This window comes from Bufo bufo, chromosome 2, assembly GCF_905171765.1.
Source record: "Bufo bufo chromosome 2, aBufBuf1.1, whole genome shotgun sequence".
In the NCBI taxonomy this organism is placed as follows: domain Eukaryota; kingdom Metazoa; phylum Chordata; class Amphibia; order Anura; family Bufonidae; genus Bufo; species Bufo bufo.
In genome coordinates this window covers 533,850,754-533,877,176 of record NC_053390.1, presented here as the reverse complement: position 1 = coordinate 533,877,176, position 26,423 = coordinate 533,850,754, and the positions used below count along the sequence as shown (strand labels likewise).

At 41.8% G+C, this 26,423-nt stretch overlaps 1 protein-coding gene across 1 annotated transcript in view; it reads left to right on the top strand.

The window, feature by feature from the left end:
- CDS1 (CDP-diacylglycerol synthase 1) overlaps window positions 1–26,423 on the top strand; it is a 91,896-nt gene that overhangs the window by 32,429 nt on the left and 33,044 nt on the right. The window contains exons 2-6 of the mRNA XM_040417996.1: window positions 3,936–4,066; window positions 7,447–7,543; window positions 10,336–10,433; window positions 12,556–12,695; window positions 16,724–16,782. Coding sequence (XP_040273930.1) covers window positions 3,936–4,066; window positions 7,447–7,543; window positions 10,336–10,433; window positions 12,556–12,695; window positions 16,724–16,782 — 525 coding nt within the window. The remainder of the gene's footprint in view (window positions 1–3,935; window positions 4,067–7,446; window positions 7,544–10,335; window positions 10,434–12,555; window positions 12,696–16,723; window positions 16,783–26,423) is intronic.

Genomic DNA, 26,423 nt, shown 5'->3' with positions numbered 1-26,423 from the left:
ATCAGACGGATCCGCCCCTATAATGCAGACGTTTGCATCCGTTCAGAACGGATCCGTCTGCATTATAACTTAGAAAAATTTCTAAGTGTGAAAGTAGCCTGAGCGGATCCGTCCAGACTTTACATTGAAAGTCAATGGGGGCGGATCCGTTTGAAGATTGAGCCATATAGTGTCATCTTCAAACGGATCCGTCCCCATTGACTTACATTGTAAGTCTGGACGGATCCGCTCGCCTCCGCACGGCCAGGCGGACACCCGAACGCTGCAAGCAGCGTTCAGGTGTCCGCTCGCTGAGCGGAGCGGAGGCTGAACGCTGGCAGACTGATGCATTCTCAGTGGATCCGCCTCCACTCAGAATGCATTAGGGCAGTACGGATGCGTTCGGGGCCGCTTGTGAGCCCCTTCAAACGGAGCTCACGAGCGGACACCCGAACGCAGGTGTGAAAGTAGCCTCACTCTTATTCTCCGGGTAACTATGATTACAACGATACCACATGTGTATAGTTTTTATCACGTTTTAATACAGTTTATTTTATTTTTATTTTTTTTAACTTTTAGGAAAAAAACAAATTTTTCCTTAGTATTGCCATATTCTGACACCGAAAACTTTTTTATTTGTATGTGTACGGAGCTGTGTGGGGGCAAATTTTTTGCAGAACGATTTTTACTTTTCATTTTTACAATTTTGCGGTGTGTACGACTTTTTTTATCACTTCTTATTAAAAAATTTTGTGGGAGGCGAAGCGACCAAAAAAACGGCAAATCAGCCATTTTGACTTTTTTTTTTTCATTTTGCAGTTTGCCGTAAAGGATAAATATTTAAATATTTTAATAGTACGGGCGTTTTAACATGTGATTATACCCATGATGTTAATTTTTTTTACATTATTTATGTATTTTTATTAAAATTTTAGGGAAAGGGGGTGATTTTGAATAAAAAAATATTTTTTAATAGTTCTCACATTGCTTCTCTAATAGACTTCAATGCATTAGCATTGGAGTCTACTCCATGTTCCAAATTAATATGCAGATTTGATGTAAGTGTCACAAAGATGTAATTTTTTTGTTTTTCAATTGGACTCATGGATGGTATTGTGTCTCGGGGGTCTTAGGTCACTATGATTCTGTAGAAATAAGGTCAAGCAGAGGCACACAGCATTATAAGTCCGTATAATGCCGTGCGCTCCTGCAAGTCCAGAACAGAGGATCACACTCACACACGGAGCACGATTCCTGCAATTGACTCGCTCATGTGAAACAGCCCTAAGAAGGATGTTCCACATTACTAAGGAGGCCATAAGTTTCAAGCAATATGGGAAAGAACAAGGATCCCTCTGCTGCTGAAAAGCGTCAAATAGTGCAATGCCTTGGACAAGGTATGAAAATATTAGATATTTCATGAAAACTCCTCTTACTGTGAAGAGATTAGTGGCTGATTCAGAGCACAGAGGAAACTCATCGTATGGCCACCATCCTCCCCTGACCTCAATGCTATGGAATACCTTTTGGAGTATCCTCAAGCAAAAGATCTAGGAGGGTGGAAGGCAATTCACATCAAAACAGCAGCTCTGGGAGGCTTTTCTGATATACTGCAAAGAACACCACGGCCAGGAGCGCGCGCTGCCGGTCTTTAACTTCCCAGATGACATGGTCACATTTGACCACAGCATCATCGATTGCATACATTAGTCCAGGGTGCCTGCTGTTTAAATGCCCGACTGCCGATGTAAATTTACGTGGTGTGGCCGGGAAGGGGTAAATCCTTTCCCGTTCTGTAACGGGCTATTAGTGCACAGAGTGTGGGTAGTTAATGCTCTGTGCCGTAATAGCAGGAGCTGAGTCCGCACCATCGCTTGCTGGTTCCAGCTGTTTTATACGGCAGGCACCCGGCTCCCACTACCTCTGATCAACTCTGATCCCGGAGTTTAACTCCTCAGATGCCACAGTCAGTGTCGACCACAGCATCTGAGGGGTTAAACAGGTAGGGAGCCTGCTCTATCCTGCAATTGTCAAATAGTTGCCATGTCCCAGCCACTATTATATCCTGCCTCTGACTGGATTTGGATGTGATAGACTACGTACATAAACATAATTGGTATCACTACGACCCAACCTATTAAAGGGCATCTGTCAGCAGATTTGTACCTATGAAACTGTCCGATCTGTTACATGTGCGCTTGGCAGCTGAACACATCTGTGTTGGTCCCATGTTCATATGTGTCCGCATTACTGAGAAAAAGGATGTTTTACTATATGCAAAAGAGCTTCTAGGAGAAATGGGGGGCCTGTTAATTGCCTGGCCTTGTCAATCCAAATGAAGAGGGCGTGGCAGTTGCAGAGAGAGCAGAGCCTCCAGGTGTAACAGCAAAGCCCAGTTGCTCCTAGAGAATCATTTGCATATATTAAACATCACTTTTCTCAGCAATGTGGGCACATATGACCATGGGACCAACACAGATGCCCTCTGCTGTTAAGTGCACATGTAACAGGTCAGCCAGGGTCATGGGTACAAATCTGCTGACAGATGCCCTCTAATCAACCCATACAGTTAAAAGACCAATGCCAGAATTTTAATTTTTTTTGTTCACTTTGCCTTCCCCAAAAAGTTGAACAAGAAAGTGCCAAAAGATCCTTATGTATCACAACATGACATTGATAAAAACTACAGCTTATTTAAAGCAAGTCGGTTTTCATGCCTTTGGAGAATGGAGTGGGACACTGCAAAAGTCACCACATTAACAGTGCCATTCAAGTGTCCCTTAGGGTCCATTCACACTTCCACAAAATGGGTCCGCATCCGTTCCGCAATTTTGCGGAATAGGTGCAGACCCATTCATTTTCAATGGGGCCTGAATGTGCTGTCCGCATTTGTGGATCCGCACTTCCGTTCCGCAAAAAAATAGAACATGAGCCGGCGATGTGCGGTCCAAAAAATGCAGAACGCACATTGCCGGTGTCCGTATTTTGCAGATCTTCCATTTTGCGGATCCACAAAACTCATACGGACGTGTTCAATGTAAGGGTCCCGGCATATGGAGGAGCATTTTATAGTCTTGGATAAACCCTTTAAATATAAATGCCTAAGGCTCCATTCACACGTCCGCAAAATGTGTCCGCATCCTTTCCGCAATTTTGCGGAAAGGGTGCGGACCCATTCATTCTCTATGGGGACGGAATGTGCTGTCCGCATCCACATTTGCGGATCCGCACTTCCGCATCCGTGCTTTCGTTTCCGCAAAAAAATAGAACATGTCCTATTCTTGTCCGCAATTGCGGACAAGAACAGGCATATTCTATTATGTCGGCAATGTGCGGTCCGCAAAATGCGGAACGCACATTGCCGCTTTCCGTGTTTTGCGGATCCGTGACTCCGTGTATCCGCAAAACACATTGCGGACGTGTGAATGGAGCCTAATAGTTGAGGGCTCTACCTTCTGAAGAACGGCTCTGTGACCACCATTCACCAATTCACGTCAGCTGCTTTCTCCATAAAATTGAAAGGAGAAGTGGTGAGGACCATATGCAAGCTTGGCCACCACTTTTTCACTTCAGTGTGAATCAGTCACGTAACCTCCAAAGTAGTAGGGTCCTAGGGGTGACATTTATGTGACATGTCTATGAGGACTGCCTGACTAGATCATCTCTCATGGTAGCACAGGTTCTAATACAGTCTTGCCCTGTTGTGTCCTCCAGACAGGCAGGTTATTTGGTAAGATGTGTGAGGTACAGTAGCTGTTTAGCTGCTCTGTGTCATACATCTTGTCCATGGAGAAGTGTGTATGGCCCTTGTGCCTAGGCAGCTCTGGGACATGTAGTGCTGTACTTCAAGAGATGACAGTCTGTTCTCTCCCCTAAGTGAAACCCATTAGTAGAAGTGGCTCCTTTATTTCAGCGTGGCCTGTTAAATCCCTATGTACTCTTCTTTTATCTTATAGGAACCGGTGGAGGACAAGTATGCCGAGGCAGATGCTGACTCAGCATTTGAAGGTGATGTTGTAGATGCCCCGCCCCCTACAGATGGCACCCCACAGCTGCTGAACAATGCTCTATCTGGCATGTCATCCAGGTACGTACCATATGTCCTTGTCTATCAGCCATTACAACATGGGTCAGGAAAACCGTTTGGAAATGAGAGACATCAGTAGATAATTGTGGAAGTGATTATATTAAAAGGGTTGTCTCACAAATGGCATGTATCATGTAGAGAAAGTTATGTATTGTGATTGTCCATATTGCCTCCTTTGCTGGCTAGATACATTTTTCCATCACATTATATCACTTATACACGTTTACAAAGATTACGGGCACCTCTGCAGCGCAGATATGAGGTGGCCTGTGTGCACTCTCATGATCTTGGGCCACCAGAGAGGCTGGCACCTTTTCCTATAGTGTGCAAGCACGACCACCACTGCTGGATTGTAGGGTGGTCTTAGCCCCTGGATATGATGGATAATGTGATGGAAAAATGAATCCAGCCAGCAAAGGAGGCAATATGGACAATGACAATACATAAGTAAGTGCCTTGTATTAACTTTCTCTACATGACAAATTGCTGAAGTGAGACAAGCAATGACAGTTTCTAGATTATAAAAAAAAAACCTCATAGACACAATGTCATGCGATATTATGATGGAACTGTCTCTTGAGAGCTTGGTGGGGTTCTTTTGCAGATTCTCTTATTTCTGTCTTTCCGTGCTATTCCGGCCAGCCAGCCTCAGTAATGTTTAGATCAAGGCACTATAATTTCAGAACTGTTTGTTTTACCTTGAATTTTAAAGTTCCAAGAAATAAAAAAACATACGCTTCGCACAGGATTCTGTCATCAGATTTAACCCCTCTAACCTAAACATATGCTCATGTCCAGACTAATAAGAAGAATCCTAAGCTGGCCTTATTAAACCTCACTGTGGCTCTATTTGCCCAAAAAACAACAGGTTTTTTATAACCTGTTAATCACTTACTTAAGGTGCCCAAGGGGAGGTCCATTAATACAGGGTGCCTGGCCGCACCCCTCGCCTTCCGGTGCCCAGCGCCGCCTTCCCTGTCTTCAGTGCCGCCTTCTACAGCTCAGCGCCGCCTCCGCAATCCTCCCCGTCCCTCTGCCAGATCCCGCGCCTCGCACTAGGCTCAGCCTGAGGCGCCCATGCGGATTCCTGGCAGCGGCTTCGTTGAGCGAAGTGCGCATGCGCCGGTCTGATGCGAAGCCGCTGCCAGGAGTCCGCACGGGCGCATCAGGCTGAGCCTAGTGCGCAGGCGCGGGATCTGGCAGAGGGACGAGGAGGATTGCGGAGGCGGTGCTGAGCCGTAGAAGGCTGCGCTGGGCACCGGACGGCGAGGGGTGCGGCCGGGCAACCTGTATTAACGGACCTTCCCTTGGGCACCTTAAGTGATTGACAGCTTATAAAAACCAGTTTTTTGGGCAAATAGAGCCACAGTGAGGTTTAATAAGGCTAGCTTAGGATTCTTCTTATTAGTCTGGACATGAGCATATGTTTAGGTTAGAGGGGTTAAATCTGATGTTAAAGGAGTTGTCTCACTTCAGCAAATAGCATTTATCATGTGGAGAAAAATAATACAAGGCACTTACTAATGTATTGTTATTATCCATATTGCTACCTTTGCTGGCTGGATTCATTTTTCCATCACATTCTACACTGCTCGTTTCCATGGTTACGCCCACCCTGCAGTCCATCAGCAGTGGTTGTGCTTGAACACTATAGGAAAAAGCACCAGCCTATGTGCTCTCCCACGGTCCTGGCCACCAGAGAGGCAGGCGATTTTTCCTATAGTGTGCAAGCACGACCAACTACTGATGGATTGCAGGGTGGTCGTAACCATGGAAACAAGCAGTGTAGAACGTGAGGGAAAAATGAATCCAGCCAGCAAAGGAAGCAATATGGATAATAACTCGGAGGCTATATGATCTTATGAGTGCAGGACAATAGCCCCACGGGCGGCCCGATGCGCACAGCATCATAGTAACCTATGATGCTGTGCGCACGATGTATGCCGCTCCGGGACATATGGCCCGGATTTCTCGGATGGCATACGGTGGTGTGCATGAGCCCTTAGACCATTTTCTACACCTAAAACAGGCGTAAAAAATGGTAATTCAGACGGACCTGCTGGCCCGTTTCCTTTGCTATCCTTGCCACGGCTCCTTTTTTACACATGGCGTGAGCGGGGAGAAGTCACAGAATGCAGCGCAAAGGACCTTTTGAACCGCAATCTGCGCCAGAAATATCTCTCATTTAGGATCCATTCACACGTCCGTAGTGTATTGCGGATTCGCAGTACACCCGGCCGGCATCCATTCCTGCCCCTTAGAGAATGAATGGGTCCGCACCCGTTCCGCAATTTGTGGAATGGATGCGGACCCATTTTACGGACGTATGAATGGACCCTTAGGTGTATTTGTTTGATAAATGACCGCCCTATATTCCACATTTACTATAGAGTGTATGCCCAAAAAAAAATAAAAATTGTTGGAAATGAAGACGTGTAAGATGCGCCTAGTTTAGAAAACCTATTTTCATAGGTCATAAATATTAAAAGCCCGGAGAACCCCTTTAACCCTTCAGATGCCATGGACAATTGTGACCATGTGAACTGAGTCGCCATTTACCGAGAGCGGGCTGCTCCTGGTAATCAAACAACCCCCCTCCATGACGAGTTTGCGGGAGCCATTTGGTTGCTATGCCAGGCCTGCCATAGTTAAAGGGGTTCTCCCAGAGGTGATTTAAAATGGATGCCAGCATCCTGTCCTAGAATGTGAGTAGGACTGGTTGCCACCATTTGCAGAGCTGCCTAGTGAGGTGAGGGAGCGGGACCTCATTACACTGTGGCTCTTGCATATATTACATATTGTTGAGTTTTCCTGTCTGGCTGCTCAGCCATGATGGCATATTTGTAGGCAGGATCACATCATTACCCTCTATTGTGGAGCAGTGTAGTAAGGCCCCGCTCCCTCACCGGCCTAAGCAGCACTGCAAGTGGAGGCAACCAGTCCTGCTCCCATTTGCTGGCGGCCATTTTAACTCATTCCTGGAGAACCCCTTTAAGTTAATAATAACAACTCGGTCGTAGTACAATTTTTTTTTATTACATGCAATTATTAAAGTATTCAGATCCAGGTGCTGGTTTGAAAAATGTAGAATATTTTTCGTGGGACACCCCCTTTTTTTAAAATAAAGAAATGGCACCATGTTTGGACCAAGTAGACCTTTTATTGCAGAAAAAGCACATGCGGACAGTATATAAAGTGTACAGTATCACAGTCTACATGGCCTTCGCAGAGTAGAGACTGATGTAGATGGTCTACTGAACTGATGCACATCTGATGTGCTCCGCTGAATTTTCACATCACTTACAGGCCTTGTTGTAATTCTGGCTGATTGGATCACAGATCATAATGTTGAAAGCTGATTTAATATTTTTATATTTCAGATGGAAAAACTGGTGGATTCGGGGTATTTTCAGCTTAACAATGATTACATCGTTTTTTTTCCTCATCTACTTGGGTCCTGCCATGCTGATACTTTTGGTACGTTTTCCAGCTTGTTTTACATTTCCGCGGGTTGTTCTGTATTTCCAGAAACGGCGCCAAGCTGGTCTATGGGCTGCGTCTAGTATCTCAGTTCAGTCCCATTAACTTGAACGAAGCTGCGTGGCCTTTAACTGAACCGAAAAATGTTTTTGTGATAAAATACCTTTTTACCACTCCTTTTTTTCCTTTGTTTCTTCTTGTTTTGATCATTGCTTTGGCAAGGTTTAGAGTTTTCTTTCCACTGACTTTTCATTGCAATCTGTTAAAAACCATAGCAATCCCAGAAAAGCACTTTAATATCAGATTACACAGAAACTGCTGTTAACTGGAGCTTTTAAAGAGCCAAATGAGTTGTGAAATTGGCCATTTAAAGGGGTTGTGCAGTGGAGTAATATTGAGAATTCTTGATCTACCAATTTGGGATCCTTCGTTCTGCTATCTGCTGTTCCTCTCTTACTCTTCTTGTACATTTAGAATTACATTGATAACTGGGTGTCACCAGTTGAGGGGTGTGTCCCTACACAGTCTAGCACTGTCAATGACCGTGTCAGATTGTGTAGGGACACGCCCTTTGACAACAGGAATGGTAACATTGTCAATTTATTAAGAATTAGAAGTACTGGATAATGCAGACTTAGGGCTCGTTCACAGGAACGTTTTTTTGCGTTCCGTATACGGTCCATATATGGAACCATTCATTTCAATGGGTCCGCAAAAAAAATGTACTCCGTATGCATTCCGTTTTTCCGTTCCGCAACATTTTGACAGGTCCTATTATTGTCCGCAAATCACGTTCAGTGGCTCTATTCAAGTCAACGGGTCCGTATAAAAAACGGAATGCATACGGAACACATGTCCGTATGTCATCCGTTTTTTGCAGATGCATGCTGTAGAAATGCTATGCCCAGCCCATTTCGCACAGATGTGTTTGGTGTTTGCAATAGTTACAAAGTTCCTGTTTTTGCGGAAAAATGGAACGAAAACAAAACGGAAACACAACGAATAAAAAAAAACGGAACAACGGATCCGTGAAAAACAGACCGCAAAAAAGCTTTCCAGAATTTATATTTCTCTCTCATAGACTCTAATAGTCAGGAGAGGTGACAGGGCCTTTTTAACAAAAGGTTTTGCCATGCAGTGTTGAGTAGACGTAGAAGATACAATACCGCATTGTTATTTTGCATGTACAGTATGTGTTAGGCATAGTGATGGTTTTCATTTCTTACATAGGGATAAATGCTGAACTTGGACCTCCATGATATCAAAGGTTATATAAGGCTCTTGGCCTGTTCATTACATCTGCCGCCTTGTATTATCATCCTACAGGCAAAGTCCTCATGTGTTCCTGTCTTGTTGTCCGTAGTTTATGGCTGATAAATTCACTAAATTGCTCTTGTTCCTACACAGCAGTTGTACATTACTTAAAGGGATTCTCACTTTTGCATATTTTAATGTCTTATTGCACTAATGAGAGAATGACTTCTGTTACTATGCAAAAAGTTACTTTTACCACACATTGGGGCAGATCTAGGAAGACTGTCGGCTATTTTTGGTGGCCCTCGGCTATTTTTGGTGGCCCCTTAGAAATGAATGAAGGGCAGCTTCGCATGCGCAGTGAGCCCTCCTGTCACGCCTTGCCCTGTGAATGTGCGGAGATCTGTCAGACTGGCTGCACATGTCTGACTTCTTTGTTTGTTTTGATTTGGGTTTGAGCTGGATCCACCTTCCCTCAGGTGTACTGGGTTTCATTGTTAGTGAGGCTATTTATCCCTCCCTCCCCCAGTGGCCTGTGCGGGTTATAGTTCTTTCCTGGGAGCTCTTGATTTGTGGTGGATCGTCTGCTCCAGCTCTGCTCAAGATAAGTCCTCTTCTTTATTTCCCTTTGTGTATTTTATCTAGGCCTCTAGGGAGACGCTTGCTTCCTCCTGGTTTGAAGAAGCAGGTAGCCTCTTCCCTTTTCCCTGCTGCTTAGAGTTTGCCCAGGGTGTTTAGGTTTTAGGCACAAGGGCATGTGCATATCCACCCTTAGGGTATGCACATGGTTACAGCAGTTTAGGGAAAGCTTTTAGGGATCGCTAGGAGGTGACCCTTTTCTCCCTAGCTTTTGGGCCTGTTTGTTTGTTCTGTTTGTTTTCCCGTGTTTGGTTATTTCCCCGCTCACCTACCTGTCGTGACACCTCCACCACTTTCGGGGCTCTGTTCTCGATATAGGTGTGGGTCCCAGCATCAGATAATGGGGGTATATCCTACTGATATGCCCCCATTGTTTGAGATGAGACAACCCCTTTAAGTACTTTAATAAATCTGACCTGTCCATGCACCACAAAATGAAATCTATGCCAGCTATGAGTTGGTATGCATTTCAAGATCATTTGCCAGTTTTATGTCCTAAATTATGATAAATCTATGTGCCCGAGGAGGCCCAGATCCTTTCTTTAATATCCACAAACATATTGAAAAGTGCCCCGAGAGGCATCAAAACTCAAGTCACAAAATTTAATTCAAAAATGGCGTTTTCAAAGTGTGCTACCTTTTTCCACCTGAAAACTGGTGCACATGCCTTGATAAATCCCCCTTTTCCCCCTTCCCCCTTTGAGTTTAAAAGGGAACTTCAGCTATAACGACTCTTTTTCACATTGCTAGTCCCATGGAGTAAAGTGTAAACTGTTCTCTGGAGATTACCCATCCCTAGATGTTCAATCTAAACTTTTCACCAAGATGGGCAGATTAGATGGATATAGATATACTGTATTTCCTTTGTAAGGCTGACATTTACTTCTGTGTTTCAGGTATCTGCGATCCAAGTGAAATGCTTCCATGAAATAATATCTATCGGCCACCGATTCTACAAGTCTTATGAGCTACCTTGGTTTAGAAGTCTTAGTTGGTAGGTAATAGTGTATGACTTCTTTTTGGTTAAGTTGTAATTTCTAGAAGCATCTATGAAATATATGTGCTGAAACCACGGGAAGAATATAGTTTTTTTTTTTTTTTTTTCACCCGCTACATGAATTTCATACATAGTTGCCATTAAAATCAATAGGAGGCTGATTGGGAGCAGTTTCTGTTCTATTAAATTGAACATCTCCAATATTTTCTATTGTGCGCTTTTTAATCACGGGCCAAGCTGGGGCTGAGACTTAGATATGTACTGGAAGTCCGTGTTTCCGCTTTGAAGGCTTGGCATGCTCCTTCCTGTTCTCTCCTTTCACTTAAGATTAAAATAGGCCAGAACACAGTAGGACTTAGGATGTTAACACACTGCATGAAAATCCTGTTCTTGCTCTGCTGCTGGGTGTAGCTGGCAAACACCTTACATTTGGCAAAGGTTGTTTCTGCAATAAAGGGTCATGAAAGCCCTGTACTATATACAAAACGTGCACATCGCTCTTTGCAGGAATCAGGAATTGTTATCCTATATCCACGTACAAGAAAAGAACGGTATATTTTTTATTGTATACCATATTGTATTATACTGTAGCACCTGAACTGCATTGAATCACCTGCTTGTCAGATACCCGGTAATTTTTCTCTGCATTTGCAGCATATACAGATTGCGGCTTCTAAGTATACAAGAAGTAAAGAAAACTTGCTCAAAATGTTTGATGAAAAAAATATATAGCCTACATATGGTGTAATGCAGATCTGTTATCATAATGATTAAAGCAGTACTGTAGCATTTTTTCCTTAAAGGGGTTCTCTGAGAATTAATAAAATAAAATTACTAAAAATACTTAATGTTAGGTTATTATAAATATACTTCCAAATACCTTTCATTAGTTATAATGGCTCGTTTTGTCTGGAGGGCATTCATCAGAGGAAATAAAATGGCCGCTGTCCTATTAGTACACACAAAACCTGTCCTAATCACACAGGAGGACAAGTTACTTCACAACACTGAGCTAAAGAGCTGCCTCACCCTCCTCTCTGCTCTACTTGTCAGGGAGTAGGATCCTGGATACAGCTGATAAGATCTTCAGCTCAATCTCTGTAGGAATGGAGTTCATGAGGAGACATAAAGTACAGAGAGGAGGGTGGGGTATATAATGAGCAGCGCTTGTATGTAGTCGACTACATTACCATAGCCCCACATTACCACAGTCTGTCATCTCTGTCCATCCTCTCCTAAAGAAGAATGTAGAAGCTCTTTTATATGGCTCCACTCGTTATCTCACCTCTTTCTTTCCCTTCGATATAGGTCCCCTAAAGCCGCCTGCAATTGTCCTTATTTTTTGGCTCATCAGAGTCATAGGATTCACATTGCCCTTGCTCTCACTCCAATCTAAGGGCAGCAAGTGATAGATCAGCGACATAAAACTGCTGTCCACTAACTCATACTGCAGAGTCTCCTCTGTGTTCTTTGAGATACTGCCTTACACTGCCCTTCCTAGTCCCATGATTGGCATGTACTGTATTTCTCCCTTTCAGCTCTTACAAGCAGGAGGATGGGAGAGCAGTGTGAAGCAACATCTCATAGGATACTCTGGAGATTCTGCACACAGCAGATAGAACAGAAATGCAGTGTGAGTCAGGGGAGTTGTATAACTGCAGCTAATCATTGTAGGGTCTTGCTTACTAGATCACTGTATGTCTGGTCTCTTAGATAGGACAGAAATGATATCTTCACCAACACTATGTACACGTGGGGTATACAGTGAAACAAGGAAGGAAGAGCTTAAAGATTTGATAGATGATGATGCTGTCTAGAAGTTCAAAGGAAGTCAGCCATACAGGGAAGACTGACATCCTGTCTGCACGGAAGAGCAATCTCTGGATTGGTGGTTAGACTGGTGATCCCATGACGGAAGCTGCTCGTGATGATGGGGTTCTAAATATATGGATGCAACTGAGTGGGGATGAAACTAATCACACTGCTAGTAAGGTCTATTAATATATGTCAAAAAATTATGGAATGCCACTTTTCTGTGTAAATATCTACACCAAAATCACATGATAACTTCTATTAAACATCTTGACAGGTTCAATCATCTTAATGTCCTTTCTTTCAGGTACTTCCTTCTGTGTGTTAACTACTTTTTCTATGGGGAGACTCTGGCAGACTATTTTGCTACTTTTATACAAAGGGAAGAATTTCTCCAATTCCTCATCCGCTATCATCGTTTTATATCATTTGCACTTTATGTCATAGGTAAGTTGCCATAGTATACTACCTTACCACTTTATGTGCAGTCATTATGTTTCGCTTCTTTGTTGACTATGAATGGAAAAGCAAACTAGTTGTAAGGTTGAGTTAGAATACTGAAGACCATGTATATGAAGACTGTCAACCACTCCTCTAACGTACAGGCATTAGCAGTTGTTTGACATACATCTGTGGTATGTTGTCATGCTCTGCAAATATTAAAGGGGTTGCCTTGGAGCCAGCAATCCCAGAGGTCCTAACCTGTGGTCCTTAACATAAAAAATCCAATTCATCTGTATGTGGTCCCGTCGTTGCTTCGTTCCTGAATGCTTCCGGTTCCTGGGGGATCAGGAAGCAGCTTATTTCCATGACCACTGCAGCCAATCAAAGGCCTCCGCAGTCACATTGACTTGAATGATATGGCATACTTGTGTGAGTCCAACTGCTGGGACCACCATCAGTATGTAAGGGGTCCTATGTCCTCAGTTTGACACTACTATGCCAGCAGTGAGGAGGAGTTTAGAATGGTAGTTCACCATGCCTCCCACTATCATACAGCTCTGTGGAAGTTACAATACTTGGCATATAGATTTGTGTACTTACTCACTTCTCCCATAACCCCAGCATTCTGACTTAAAGGGCACCTGTCAGCAGAGTTGTACCTATGACACTGGCTGACCTGTTACATGTGCGCTTGTGCCTGTATTGCTGAGAAAAATATTTTATTTTATGCAAATGAGCCTCTAGGAGCAACGGGGGCGTTGTCATTACACCTAGAGGCTCTGCTCTCTTTGCAATTGCCGTGCCCTCTCCACTTTAATTGACAGGGGCAGGCATGACAATGTTTACTCTTCCTGAATCTGTCAATCAAAGTGGAGAGGACGTGGCAGTTGCAGAGAGAGCTTAGCCTCTAGGAGTAACAACAACGCCCTCGTGGCTCCTAAAGTCTCATTTGCATATACACTGCGTGCAGAATTATTAGGCAAATGAGTATTTTGACCACATCATCCTCTTTATGCATGTTGTCTTACTCCAAGCTGTATAGGCTCGAAAGCCTACTACCAATTAAGCATATTAGGTGATGTGCATCTCTGTAATGAGAAGGGGTGTGGTCTAATGACATCAACACCCTATATTAGGTGTGCATAATTATTAGGCAACTTCCTTTCCTTTGGCAAAATGGGTCAAAAGAAGGACTTGACAGGCTCAGAAAAGTCAAAAATAGTGAGATATCTTGCAGAGGGATGCAGCACTCTTAAAATTGCAAAGCTTCTGAAGCGTGATCATCGAACAATCAAGCGTTTCATTCAAAATAGTCAACAGGGTCGCAAGAAGCGTGTGGAAAAACCAAGGCGTAAAATAACTGCCCATGAACTGAGAAAAGTCAAGCGTGCAGCTGCCAAGATGCCACTTGCCACCAGTTTGGCCATATTTCAGAGCTGCAACATCACTGGAGTGCCCAAAAGCACAAGGTGTGCAATACTCAGAGACATGGCCAAGGTAAGAAAGGCTGAAAGACGACCACCACTGAACAAGACACACAAGCTGAAACGTCAAGACTGGGCCAAGAAATATCTCAAGACTGATTTTTCTAAGGTTTTATGGACTGATGAAATGAGAGTGAGTCTTGATGGGCCAGATGGATGGGCCCGTGGCTGGATTGGTAAAGGGCAGAGAGCTCCAGTCCGACTCAGACGCCAGCAAGGTGGAGGTGGAGTACTGGTTTGGGCTGGTATCATCAAAGATGAGCTTGTGGGGCCTTTTCGGGTTGAGGATGGAGTCAAGCTCAACTCCCAGTCCTACTGCCAGTTTCTGGAAGACACCTTCTTCAAACAGTGGTACAGGAAGAAGTCTGCATCCTTCAAGAAAAACATGATTTTCATGCAGGACAATGCTTCATCACACGCGTCCAAGTACTCCACAGCGTGGCTGGCAAGAAAGGGTATAAAAGAAGAAAATCTAATGACATGGCCTCCTTGTTCACCTGATCTGAACCCCATTGAGAACCTGTGGTCCATCATCAAATGTGAGATTTACAAGGAGGGAAAACAGTACACCTCTCTGAACAGTGTCTGGGAGGCTGTGGTTGCTGCTGCACGCAATGTTGATGGTGAACAGATCAAAACACTGACAGAATCCATGGATGGCAGGCTTTTGAGTGTCCTTGCAAAGAAAGGTGGCTATATTGGTCACTGATTTGTTTTTGTTTTGTTTTTGAATGTCAGAAATGTATATTTGTGAATGTTGAGATGTTATATTGGTTTCACTGGTAAAAATAAATAATTGAAATGGGTATATATTTGTTTTTTGTTAAGTTGCCTAATAATTATGCACAGTAATAGTCACCTGCACACACAGATATCCCCCTAAAATAGCTAAAACTAAAAACAAACTAAAAACTACTTCCAAAAATATTCAGCTTTGATATTAATGAGTTTTTTGGGTTCATTGAGAACATGGTTGTTGTTCAATAATAAAATTAATCCTCAAAAATACAACTTGCCTAATAATTCTGCACTCCCTGTATAAAAACCTCATTGTTCTCAGCAATGTGAGCACATATGACCATGGGACCAACATAAATGCGCACATGCCACAGATCAGCCAGTTTCATAGGTCCAAATCTGCAGACAGATCTCAGCTTTTCCTAGGCCTGTGACTAGGTGCAGCTCAGCCCCATAGAAGGGAATGAGGCTGCGTGCCGTGGTGAGCACGGAGAAGGCCGCAGTGCTCACAGGAGTGCAGGTTCCTTCTCAAACAGCTGATTGGGGGGGGTCCCGGATCAGTTGTAAACTCTTGGAAAACCCTTTACTGCAATTTTATGACAAAATTAAAAAATTTTTCAATAAAAATTGATGTTAGTGCATAAAAGTGAACAGAAAGTTATATGCACCACACCTCCTAAACTTCAATATGTGTAGAGTTGCCACAAACAACTTAGGCCTAAAGTTACATGCACATAACTTCATGAAAGCATCAGAACTAGAAAAGACCAAAAATCTGATTTTAAGATGGAAATTTTAAAAAGTAACAAAAAATATAGGGATTACACTCCTTGAAAAGTAAGTGAACGCCCAAAACCTATATATTTCCAGAAAACCGATAATTGCAGTTGCCTTGATGGACTATGTCCACCTTGATGTAATGTTGTGAAAAAGTGGAGTTATTAAAAAAACTAAACATACAAAATGCACCTCAAACACACATCTAAGCGGAAATGTACATACAGAAGCAATGTCAAAACAATATATTGTGTAAAGCTTATATATACCCAATGTGCGTACATCACAGCTTGTGTTATTAAAAACACTGGAACATAAACGCATTAAAAATGCCTGCTGTACGTGGTAAACAGCTGCCATGTTACCAAAATCAGCATTTTCTGGGAGCACAAAACATACTGTATATACAATGATAACCTAATAATTATGCAGTATATACTGTAGTTTCCATACCCCTATACACACTGTAACCTTAATTAAAATACATACATTTCGACAAAAAAATTAACAAAGATGGGTATAGTACGTGTGCGTTATTGTCTCCGTATTATATACACAACACCTGAGAGAGCTATACCTCGTGTTACCTCCATAATACGGCGAGAAAAAAAGCCCCTGTACTACACCAGTCAGAAAAGCGGCTGGATACAGTTTTTTTTAATTTTTATTATTTATTTTTTATTTAAAAAAACCAACGGTAAGTGAATATGATTGTTGGCAACAGTGAATAAGCGAAAATGTATTTTCTGCCGAAAATATTTTCCATTGTCGGAAATATGTTTTTGCTATTAATGCAGTGTGTAACTGGTATCGCTAGAGAAGTTCTCTGCTTGTCTGACCTGAAGCGGCTGGATCCCTGCCGGATCCCATTATAGTCTATGGAGTCCGGCGGTGAACAGCAGTATCCGGCAATGCTGGATCCGGTGAACTCCACGTTTACCAGAGATGTGAACGAAGCCTTAGATGTTTCCTCTCGCTGGATGCACAAATGTATATTAAACCGTATGAATGTTTTTATCTTCTGTCACACAGGTTTCTGCATGTTTGTCTTGAGCCTAGTGAAGAAGCACTACCGTCTCCAGTTTTACATGGTTTGTATCCGTCCTTTTTTTCCTGTCTAATGATATCCTTTGCCAAGTGCTAAGACTCCTGTATATACACTGGACTGCATATATCCATTTAATCCAATGCTATCTGTGATCGTTGGTGCTTTTGAAGAACCATTTAGGGTACATCCACACAGGAAGGATACACAGCAGATTTGTTTCTGTGGATTTTTGTGCAGGAAATCTGCAGCGTATTAGGGTATGACAAATCACTGAACTGACCAGGCAGGAGTCAGTATCAACCCGTTTCTCATAGAATGGCCACCTATAAAACAGAACCTTTATTATACTGTTAATAAAATGAAAGTCTCCTGTTGTTAAAAATACTTTAAACGCAACAGAACCAACACCCTACAATCAGCCATTGTAACTAATAGCCCTGCCTATCAAAAAGGAATGGCCGCCCCAATAAGGCCAATCCCGTATCAGGCACCTCCTATAATTAATTCCCTGACTGGAAAGAAGACCACCCCCCAAAAAAATGGCAGTAGGGGTGAACAACACGTTTAACAAACTTGGCACAAATGTAACTCGTGGTGCTAGGTCATGTGGTCTGAGCCTGGATCCACAGGAGCAATACCAGGCTCAGACCACATGATGTAGGACCCATCATCCAGGACATCAAATACATCGTTCCTTGGGCTCATGCAAGTAACAAGCTTTCCCTATACCCCGGTGGAAGCTCCTATTGTTTATTATATGTAGTGGCTATAGATACTTTATTTATTGTCTTAAGGGTGCAACTGGAGACACTATTATGTGGTAGTGGCTGTATCTGGGCAGGACACATGATTTGTGAATACGACAATATTTCAATCTGTCTAATTTAATGGATATATAGGAGAATATATAATTGGATATCAGTATATGATTGTGGGGTTTACCTCTCATTGTAGAAAGTATTTGAGGTACAGTATTGCTATGTTTCTAGTGACGAGCATTGAATTCACGGGTGATACTGAATCGCAGCACACAAGTCATAGTATCAGCGCCACGAGTGACATTTGTGCCAGGTTTTTTAAACATGTTGTACACCCGTACTGCCATTTTTCAGGGGTGGCCCTCTGTCCGGTCAGGGCCTAGGAGGTTCCTGATGCAGGATTGCCCTTATCGGGCGACCATTCCATTTTTGATAGGCAGGGCTATCAGTTACATAGGGTGATTGTAGGGTGAATTTAACCCATCGCTAGCCCTTTTTGTTCTTCTGTGTTTAAAGTATTTTGAACAATAGGGGACTTTCATTTTTATAGCAGTATAATAAAGGTTACGTTTTATAGGTGGCCTTTCTGTGAGAAAGCATATTACAGTACCATAAATTTGGATATTTAAGCGTAAATTGACCTATGAATTGATGGTTTATGCGGTGGATTATCACAGCGGATTCCACCCTTTGCAATGCAGAGGGTGAAATCCACTTCAGATCTGCGGGCGGTGATCGGAACAAGGTGCCTGCTCAAATCATTGAGCAGGCACCTCGGCTAAATGCGCGGGGGAGTCCCGCTTTTACCTGGTCCGGCGGCGGTGCCATCGGGTCCCCATGGGGCTGTGGGGGGGACCCGATGGCATGGAAGGCAGCGCCCTGGATCTCACAGGCCCCGGAAGCTGTATGAGTAATACACACAGTATTACTCATACAGCCAATGCATTCCAATACAGAAGTATTGGAATGCATTGTAAAGGAATATACTCCCAAAAGTTCAAGTCCCAAAGTGGGACAAAAAATAAAGTGAAAAAAAAAAAGTTTAAAAAATAAAGTTTTCCCCCCAAAATAAACAAAAACGTCATTTTCCCCAAATAAAGTAAAAAAAAAAAATTGGTAAAATAGGGGGGGGGGGGGGGGGGGGAGAAAAAAAGTATACATATTAGGTATCGCCGCGTCCGTATCGACCGGCTCTATAAAAATATCACATGACCTAACCCCTCAGATGAACACCGTAAAAAATGTAAAATAAAAACTGTGCTAAATAAACCATTTTTTTTTTCACCTTACATCACAAAAAGTGTAATAGCAAGCGATCAAAAAGTCACACGCACCCCAAAATAGTGCCAATAAAACCTTCATCTCATTCCGCAAAAATCATACCCTACCCAAGGTAATCGCCCAAAAACTGAAAAAATTATGGCTCTCAGGATATGGAAACACTAAAACATGATTTTTTTTTTTCTTCAAAAATGAAATCATTGTGTAAAACTTACATAAATAAAAAAAAAAGTATACATACCGCATTCGTGACAACCTGGTCTATAAAAATATCACATGATCTAACCTGTCAGATGAATGTTGTAAATAACAAAAAATAAAAAAACGGTGCCAAAACAGCTATTTCTTGTTATCTTGCCTCACAAAAAGTGTAATATAGAGCAACCAAAAATCATATGTACCCTAAACTAGTACCAACAATACTGCCACCCTATCCCGTAGTTTCTAAAATGGGGCCACTTTTTTGGAGTTTCTACTCTAGGGGTGCATCAGGGGGGCTTCAAATGGGACATGGTGTAAAAAAAACCAGTCCAGCAAAATCTGCCTTCCAAAAACCGTATGGCATTCCTTTCCTTCTGCGCCCTGCAGTGTGCCCGTACAGCGGTTTACGACCACATATGGGGTGTTTCTGTACACTACAGAATCAGGGCCATAAATATTGAGTTTGGTTTGGCTGTTAACCCTTGCTTTGTAACTGGAAAAAATTTATTAAAATGGAAAATTTGCCAAAAAAGTGAAATTTTTAAATTGTATCTCTATTTTTCCATTAATTCTTGTGGAACACCTAAAGGGTTAACAAAGTTTGTAAAATCAGTTCTGAATACCTTGAGGGGTGTAGTTTATAGAATGGGGTCATTTTTGGGTGGTTTCTATTATGTAAGCCTCGCAAAGATTTGCTTCTAAACTTCTAAGCCTTGTAACATCCCCAAAAAATAAAATATCATTCCCAAAATGATCCAAACATGAAGTAGACATATGGGGAATGTAAAGTAATAACTATTTTTGGAGGTATTACTATGTATTATAGAATAAGCACCAATAATGAATGACTCACAGAAGTGAGTACCCGTGCAGAGCCAGCACGTATGGTAGTACGCCAAAGAGAAAAATAGGGCTCGCACTCAATAATATTATAAATATATAAATTTTATTAGCTTCTCCATATGAGACAAATCACAATAAAAGCACATAGAAAACAGTAGATGGTGGAAAATGAGCACACAAGATAACACGGAGCACAACTAACACCTGGAATGGCAAATAGATACAGACAATGAGTATATAAATATAGCACTAATGTGCATGTGGGCCAAACAGGATATCAAAAATACATGTAGTCAGGCAAAACTATAGAAGCTAAGTAAAGGTATCATATATAGTAACCAAAATATGCATATAAAGTGCAGAGTGCAAATATATCAAAGTACATGGATAGCAGAAGCTAAATAGTTCACTGTAAAGCCATAGACAAAGTACCTGTGTAGTGCTCCAGCAACCCCAACGTACGTTTCACGCAGGGCTTCTTCACACCTCCCCCTGAAGAAGCCTTGCGTGAAACGTACGTTGGGGTTGCTGGAGCACTACACAGGTACTTTGTCTATGGCTTTACAGTGAACTATTTAGCTTCTGCTATCCATGTACTTTGATATATTTGCACTCTGCACTTTATATGCATATTTTGGTTACTATATATGATACCTTTACTTAGCTTCTATAGTTTTGCCTGACTACATGTATTTTTGATATCCTGTTTGGCCCACATGCACATTAGTGCTATATTTATATACTCATTGTCTGTATCTATTTGCCATTCCAGGTGTTAGTTGTGCTCCGTGTTATCTTGTGTGCTCATTTTCCACCATCTACTGTTTTCTATGTGCTTTTAATGTGATTTGTCTCATATGGAGACGCTAATAAATTTTATATATTTATAATTTTCTCTCTTTGGCGTACTATGTATTATAGAAGTAGAGAAATTGAAACTCAGAAATTTGCTATTTTTTTCACATTTTTGGTAAATTTGGTATTTTTTTTATAAATAAAAATGAATTTTTTTTACTTCATTTTACCAGTGTCATGAAATACAATATGTGACGAAAAAACAATCTCAGAATGGCCTGGATAAGTCAAAGCGTTTTAAAGTTATCAGCACTTAAAGTGACACTGGTCAGATTTGCAAAAAATGGCCAAGTCCGTAAGGTGAAATAGGGCCGAGTCCTTAAGGGATTAAGGTGAAATAGGGCTGAATCCTTAAGGGGTTAAAATACTTCTCCACTTTTTGAACAAATTTTGGTTCTCCCTTTTCTCTCTGGACCTGTGAAGTCACGCATACTTACCTGATCCCTTCTGACAGAGCCACTATTTTGTTGGTCAAAAGACAGGTGGGGAATACCTGTCTCCCAGGTTGAAGAACACCTTAAAACTTATGTACACCTTTACAACCATTTTTATTTATCCAAAGCATCTAGAATTAAAAAGTAAGCAACCTTTTAAAAAAACATCCTTCTGATTTGTGTCTGCAGCGTATATGCAGTCCTATGTGTCACCTTGGTTACAGACTACAAACAAGCTCTGTGTTGTCTGATCCTGCAGATATTCTCCTTTCACACTGAATGAATTATGACTGTAGGATCAGACAACACAAGGCTTGTTTGAAGTCTGTAAACAAGAAGACCTATAGGACAGTATAGAAGCTGTAGATTTTTCATTTAAACTTTTTTTTAAGTTTCATTTTAGATCCATTGGAGCTATAAAATGGTCGCACATAAGCTTATGTAGCCCTCATTTCTGGTTCTTAGTGCTCTTGATTATGACTAGAAAGGAAGATGTGGGATCGAGTGTGACTGGAGTTGTGCCTTTAAGGGGTTCTCCATTTTCATAATGATCATTTTATGTGCCCAGTATATCCCAAACACTGCATATTTTAGCCCCCTATGCCTGTATTTCATATCAACACTTTCCTTGCTCTTTTCTAAGCTTCACTGCATCCTGGCAGGATGTTTACACACAGAGCTTCCTGTTTTCCTTAGCTTCCTGCTGGATTTTTCTAACCAAAATGCTTTGCTATGTAATGTTTCACGGGGCCGTCTAGCTAACTTGGAGAAGGGAGTTCCAGTGGGTGTGGCTGCTGTCGTGAAAACAGTGGGACAAGTGGGGCAAATCCTGTGACCCATTATGGAGCAAAGCATACTGGGTTTGGTTCGGTAACCCAGTAGGAAGATGAGAACAGGAAGTTCTGCTTGTATACATTTTGCCAGGATGCAGCAATGCTGGGAAAACTGGAAGGAACGTGCTGGCATGAAAAACAGGTATATGAGACAAAAATATGCAGAGTTCGTCGTATGAAGAAGATAATAATGTGAACTTCAGATTGCAGAAAAAATATTGATTTAAAAAGAGTCCATGTTATTTCATAAACATATTAAAAACAGAAATTAAGTGATTGCTTTTTGTTTGTTTTTTACAGCGATGCGTGCATCCTGTTTTTATTATGTTTTTATAATAAAATTATTTAAATTAACATTTTTTTCTACCTATTGTGGATGTTAGAGTTCAAATTATTATCTTCTCCTTCATAATAACCTGAAAAATAATCACAAAAACGGGGGGGGGGGGGGGGGGCTAAAAACAAAAATATTAAACTATCATCAATGTAGGAATAAGTGAATAAAAACCCCCCTTGTTAGTTCACACCAAATGCTACTTACTTATATAATAACTTCAAGCTGGGATACATTTTCTTTTACAAAGGCTGAAGGTTGAAATAGAATGACCCTCAGGGCAACTATCCCTCAAACCAAATTGAGTCAGCAATGGTGTAATGATACTGGTAAGCGGACGTAGGCAGCTTATTTGAGTTATAATATATGCCCAAACGTCCCAAACCACAACCAAAATAGGAACTATTTCAATGGAGACTGTTGTTATACAGTTGTGCCCTCATCTCTCCTGTTAGTTATGAGAGCAATCGGCGATTTACCACTCATGCAGCTGGTAAATCACCAAAACAGTCATCTCTATGAAATGTTACTATTAATGTAGCAATTTGCCCTCTTTACTCTAAAAGGCTACACATCAACTTGTAATTGCGGCTCAGCATGTTTCCACATATATAATGATGTCTCATCAGGAGCCTAGAATGTGACGGAATATCTAGTGCCAAATCTAAGTGTACATAGGCAATAACAATGTGCAGCCCCTCTCTCACAGGGACCGCGCTCCGGCGCTATGATGGCCGTGGGCTTTGAAAAAGAAAGTGTCCCAGCTTGAAGTTATTATGAGTAGTAGCATTTGGTGTGAACTAACAAAGGTTTTTTATATTTACTTATTCCTACATTGATGATCGCTTAATAAATATTTTTTGTTTGGTCCTTTTTAGCATCTCCCCTTTTTGTGATTTATTTTTGAAGTATTAAGGGGTTGCAAACCTGGTTTGTTTGATTTTTTTTATGTGAGTTCATAACAACCTGGCCTCAAGTCCAGTTATTCTCCGGGAAACATGACTTCTGTAAACATGTTAACAACGGCTGTTTAATTTTGTGGACCGGTGAGCTGATTTCATTTTTTCCATCAGTGTATGGGGTACTCTGGGCAGATAAAGTATTCTTTATGAAACAGGAGAGCATCTTTAAACACAGCATAAGGCTACATTCACACGTCCGTGGTGTGTTGCGGACCCGCAAATTGCGGGTCCGCAACACACCAGCCCGTCACCCCCATAGAAATGCCTATTCTTGTCCGCAAGCTGCGGACAAGAATAGGACATGCTCTATCTTTTTGCGGAGCTGCGGACCCAAAATCGGGACCGCGCTCCGCAATTGCGGCTGCAGACAGCACACTGTGTGCTGTCCGCATCCATTCTGTTTCCCATAGAGAATGAATGGGTCCGCACCCATTCCGCAAAATTGTGGAAAGGATGCGGACCCATTTTGCGGACGTGTGAATGGAGCCTAAGAGTACCTTAAATTATAGTAGGCTACATAAGCAGCAACAAATGCTACTAACCACTTAATGACTGTGGTATTTTGACATACAATTTGTATGCGTAGTCTTGTTGTTATTATTAGGGCTAACTTGTTTGAAAAAAAAAAAGAAGCTTGTTTTGCTTCATTTTGCATCTAGCCAGACTTTTCAGTATATATATTTAAAGGGTATGGATCATCTTTACCTTGAATTGCTTCCTAATTGCAATATCATTTGCATCTGCAGAGTGTGAGTATGTGTAATTCCTTCATCTAGTTGCTGGTGCTGCTGAATGTGACATATATGTCACGGCTCTGCTCCAGTTTCTGATGGCTCTCTCTGCTCTTCCCCTCCCTTGTGACAGTGCTAGAGATAACAACAGCAGGAGGTTATTCACAGCATATATGTGTGGAGGGATTCCAAGGAGGGCAGCTCACACAGGCTGTCAATAGGGAGGAAAACGCACACCAGGCAGTTTTCAAGGTGAAGACTGCAGCATCCTGGACACACAGGTCCTGCATGTATTACTAGGAGAAATCACAACAAACACATAAGAATAGTCTATAACAGGGGTAGGCAACCTCCGGCACTCCAGCTGTTGTGAAACTACAACTCCCAGCATGCCTACTTGCTCTTTTCTTCTTAGAACTCCCATATAAATGAATGGAGCATGCTGGGAATTGTAGTTTCACAACAGCTGGAGTGCCGAAGGTTGCTGATCCCTGGTCTATAGCCTCATTTTTTCCAGGTCCACTTGATTGGCAGGGCTAGACTTCATGCTGAGTGCAGGGCCGTGTCTTAGCATCTACATATCAAATACACTATGTACTATAGCAGTCCCACATTGAGATATGCTCAGAAAGCTAATATACATATCACTACTTTATTCACAAGCACAATATATGATTATAAAGACATCGGTAATATCTGTTAGCTTAGAAGTATAGAAAAAACATGCATCTATATGTGTTAATGCTATAGCTTTGTGGTGTTTGGTTTTGTATGTAGAGATCCCAGGTTTGAATCTTCAGAGACACTTCAAGGTTTTTTTTCTTCAGATATTTTTTCTTCCACATTTTTACCCATAATCAAAGTTTTTATATCCTTTTTTTTCTATAATATTGAGAATAATGTTTTTAGGCTTAAAAAGCTAATATTGCTGGTTTCTTTATAATCATACATTGTGCCTATGAAAAAAACTGTAATAGGTTTCAGTTTTCTAAGCAAACAAACACTATTCTCAATATTGTAAGGTCTTTTATTGTTATTATATGATTAGATATTATTTATTACAGTATTGCCTTTTATTATAGGTTAAATGAGAGAGGAAAAAATATATATAACAAAAAAAGTTTATGTAAGTCTCACCTGGGACTGGAATTTAGGATCTCTACATGCATGGCAGACCACTTATCACTGAGCTATAGCATTACCACCTAGAGATACATGAAGCTAACACATATTACTGGTGTCTTTATGATCATGTATTGTGCTTGTGAATAAAGTAGTAATATGTATATTGGCTTTCTGAGCAGATCTCCGTGTAGTGAAGCTATAGTACATAGTGTATTTTTTTTTTTTGCCGTGCACTGCTGTGCTGCGCCAGAGCTCCGGCCCCGTTTAATAGGGTTGATCCTGGTGACAGAGCCTCTTTAAATGTCTTTGCAGACAGCATATAACTGTGAGGACGTCCCTGTTGCTACTCTTCTTTGCTAGGGGTGGTTTGGAAGCAATTTGTAGCATGATCTCGCGAAAACTGGAAGTTCTCACAAGACTGTGCGGGATCATAGTTCTGACGGGCCAGCGTCTCCATAAGACACAGCTGCTGCCGGGCTCTTCTCGGCAACGTCTCATTCTGGTCTGAGTGAGACGCTGTCCTATCTGTACTATGACGTAGCCTGGACTTGCGAGATTATGCTGCTACTTGATTCTCTTAATGGAGATCACAGAGAGTCAAGTTGCAGCATCACCTAGCAAAGAAGAGGAGTGAATGGCACCACTATTCTCCGGGGACATAACTCCACAGTGGAGGGGAACCACATTCATAAAGGCAAGTATCTCACATTTTTGATTTGGTGACAGGTGCTCTTTAAAGGGAATCTCTGACCATGGCTCCGGAAGGAGTCAGATCACCATTTTATATTTTCCCACTGACCCCATTCCCCTGCTGTCTGCACTAAAAGCTGTGCTGAAATACACAGGCTAAAATGCTGTGCCATACTAACATAATGGAGCGCACTCCTGTGCACATGCACAGCAGTCCTGACAATGTATTTCAGAGCAGATTTAAACACTTACAGCAAGAGAACGGGGGGCAGTAGGGAAATAAAAACCAGCTTTCTGAATTCCTTATCTGCGGTACTACCTATGTATTACAGCATTTTAATAGTCCAGAGCTGTGGTGACAGATTCCCTTTGACAGAACCAGATCAGCTCTGTGGTAAGGCTGTAGTCCCTTCTAACTGGGCCTAAAATTTCAGCCCAAGTTACAGGAAAAATCAGCAATTAAATTTTTTTGGGTGCACAAAGTATAAAATAGTGAAAATAAAATATAAAAAAACACCCCCACATGCCACACTGCAGCTTTTAGCTTTGCCCCCAGCAGCTATAACTCATACATTCCCAGTATGAAAATGACTAATTTGGAAAGGGGACATCATTTAAAAAAGGTATTTTAACACTA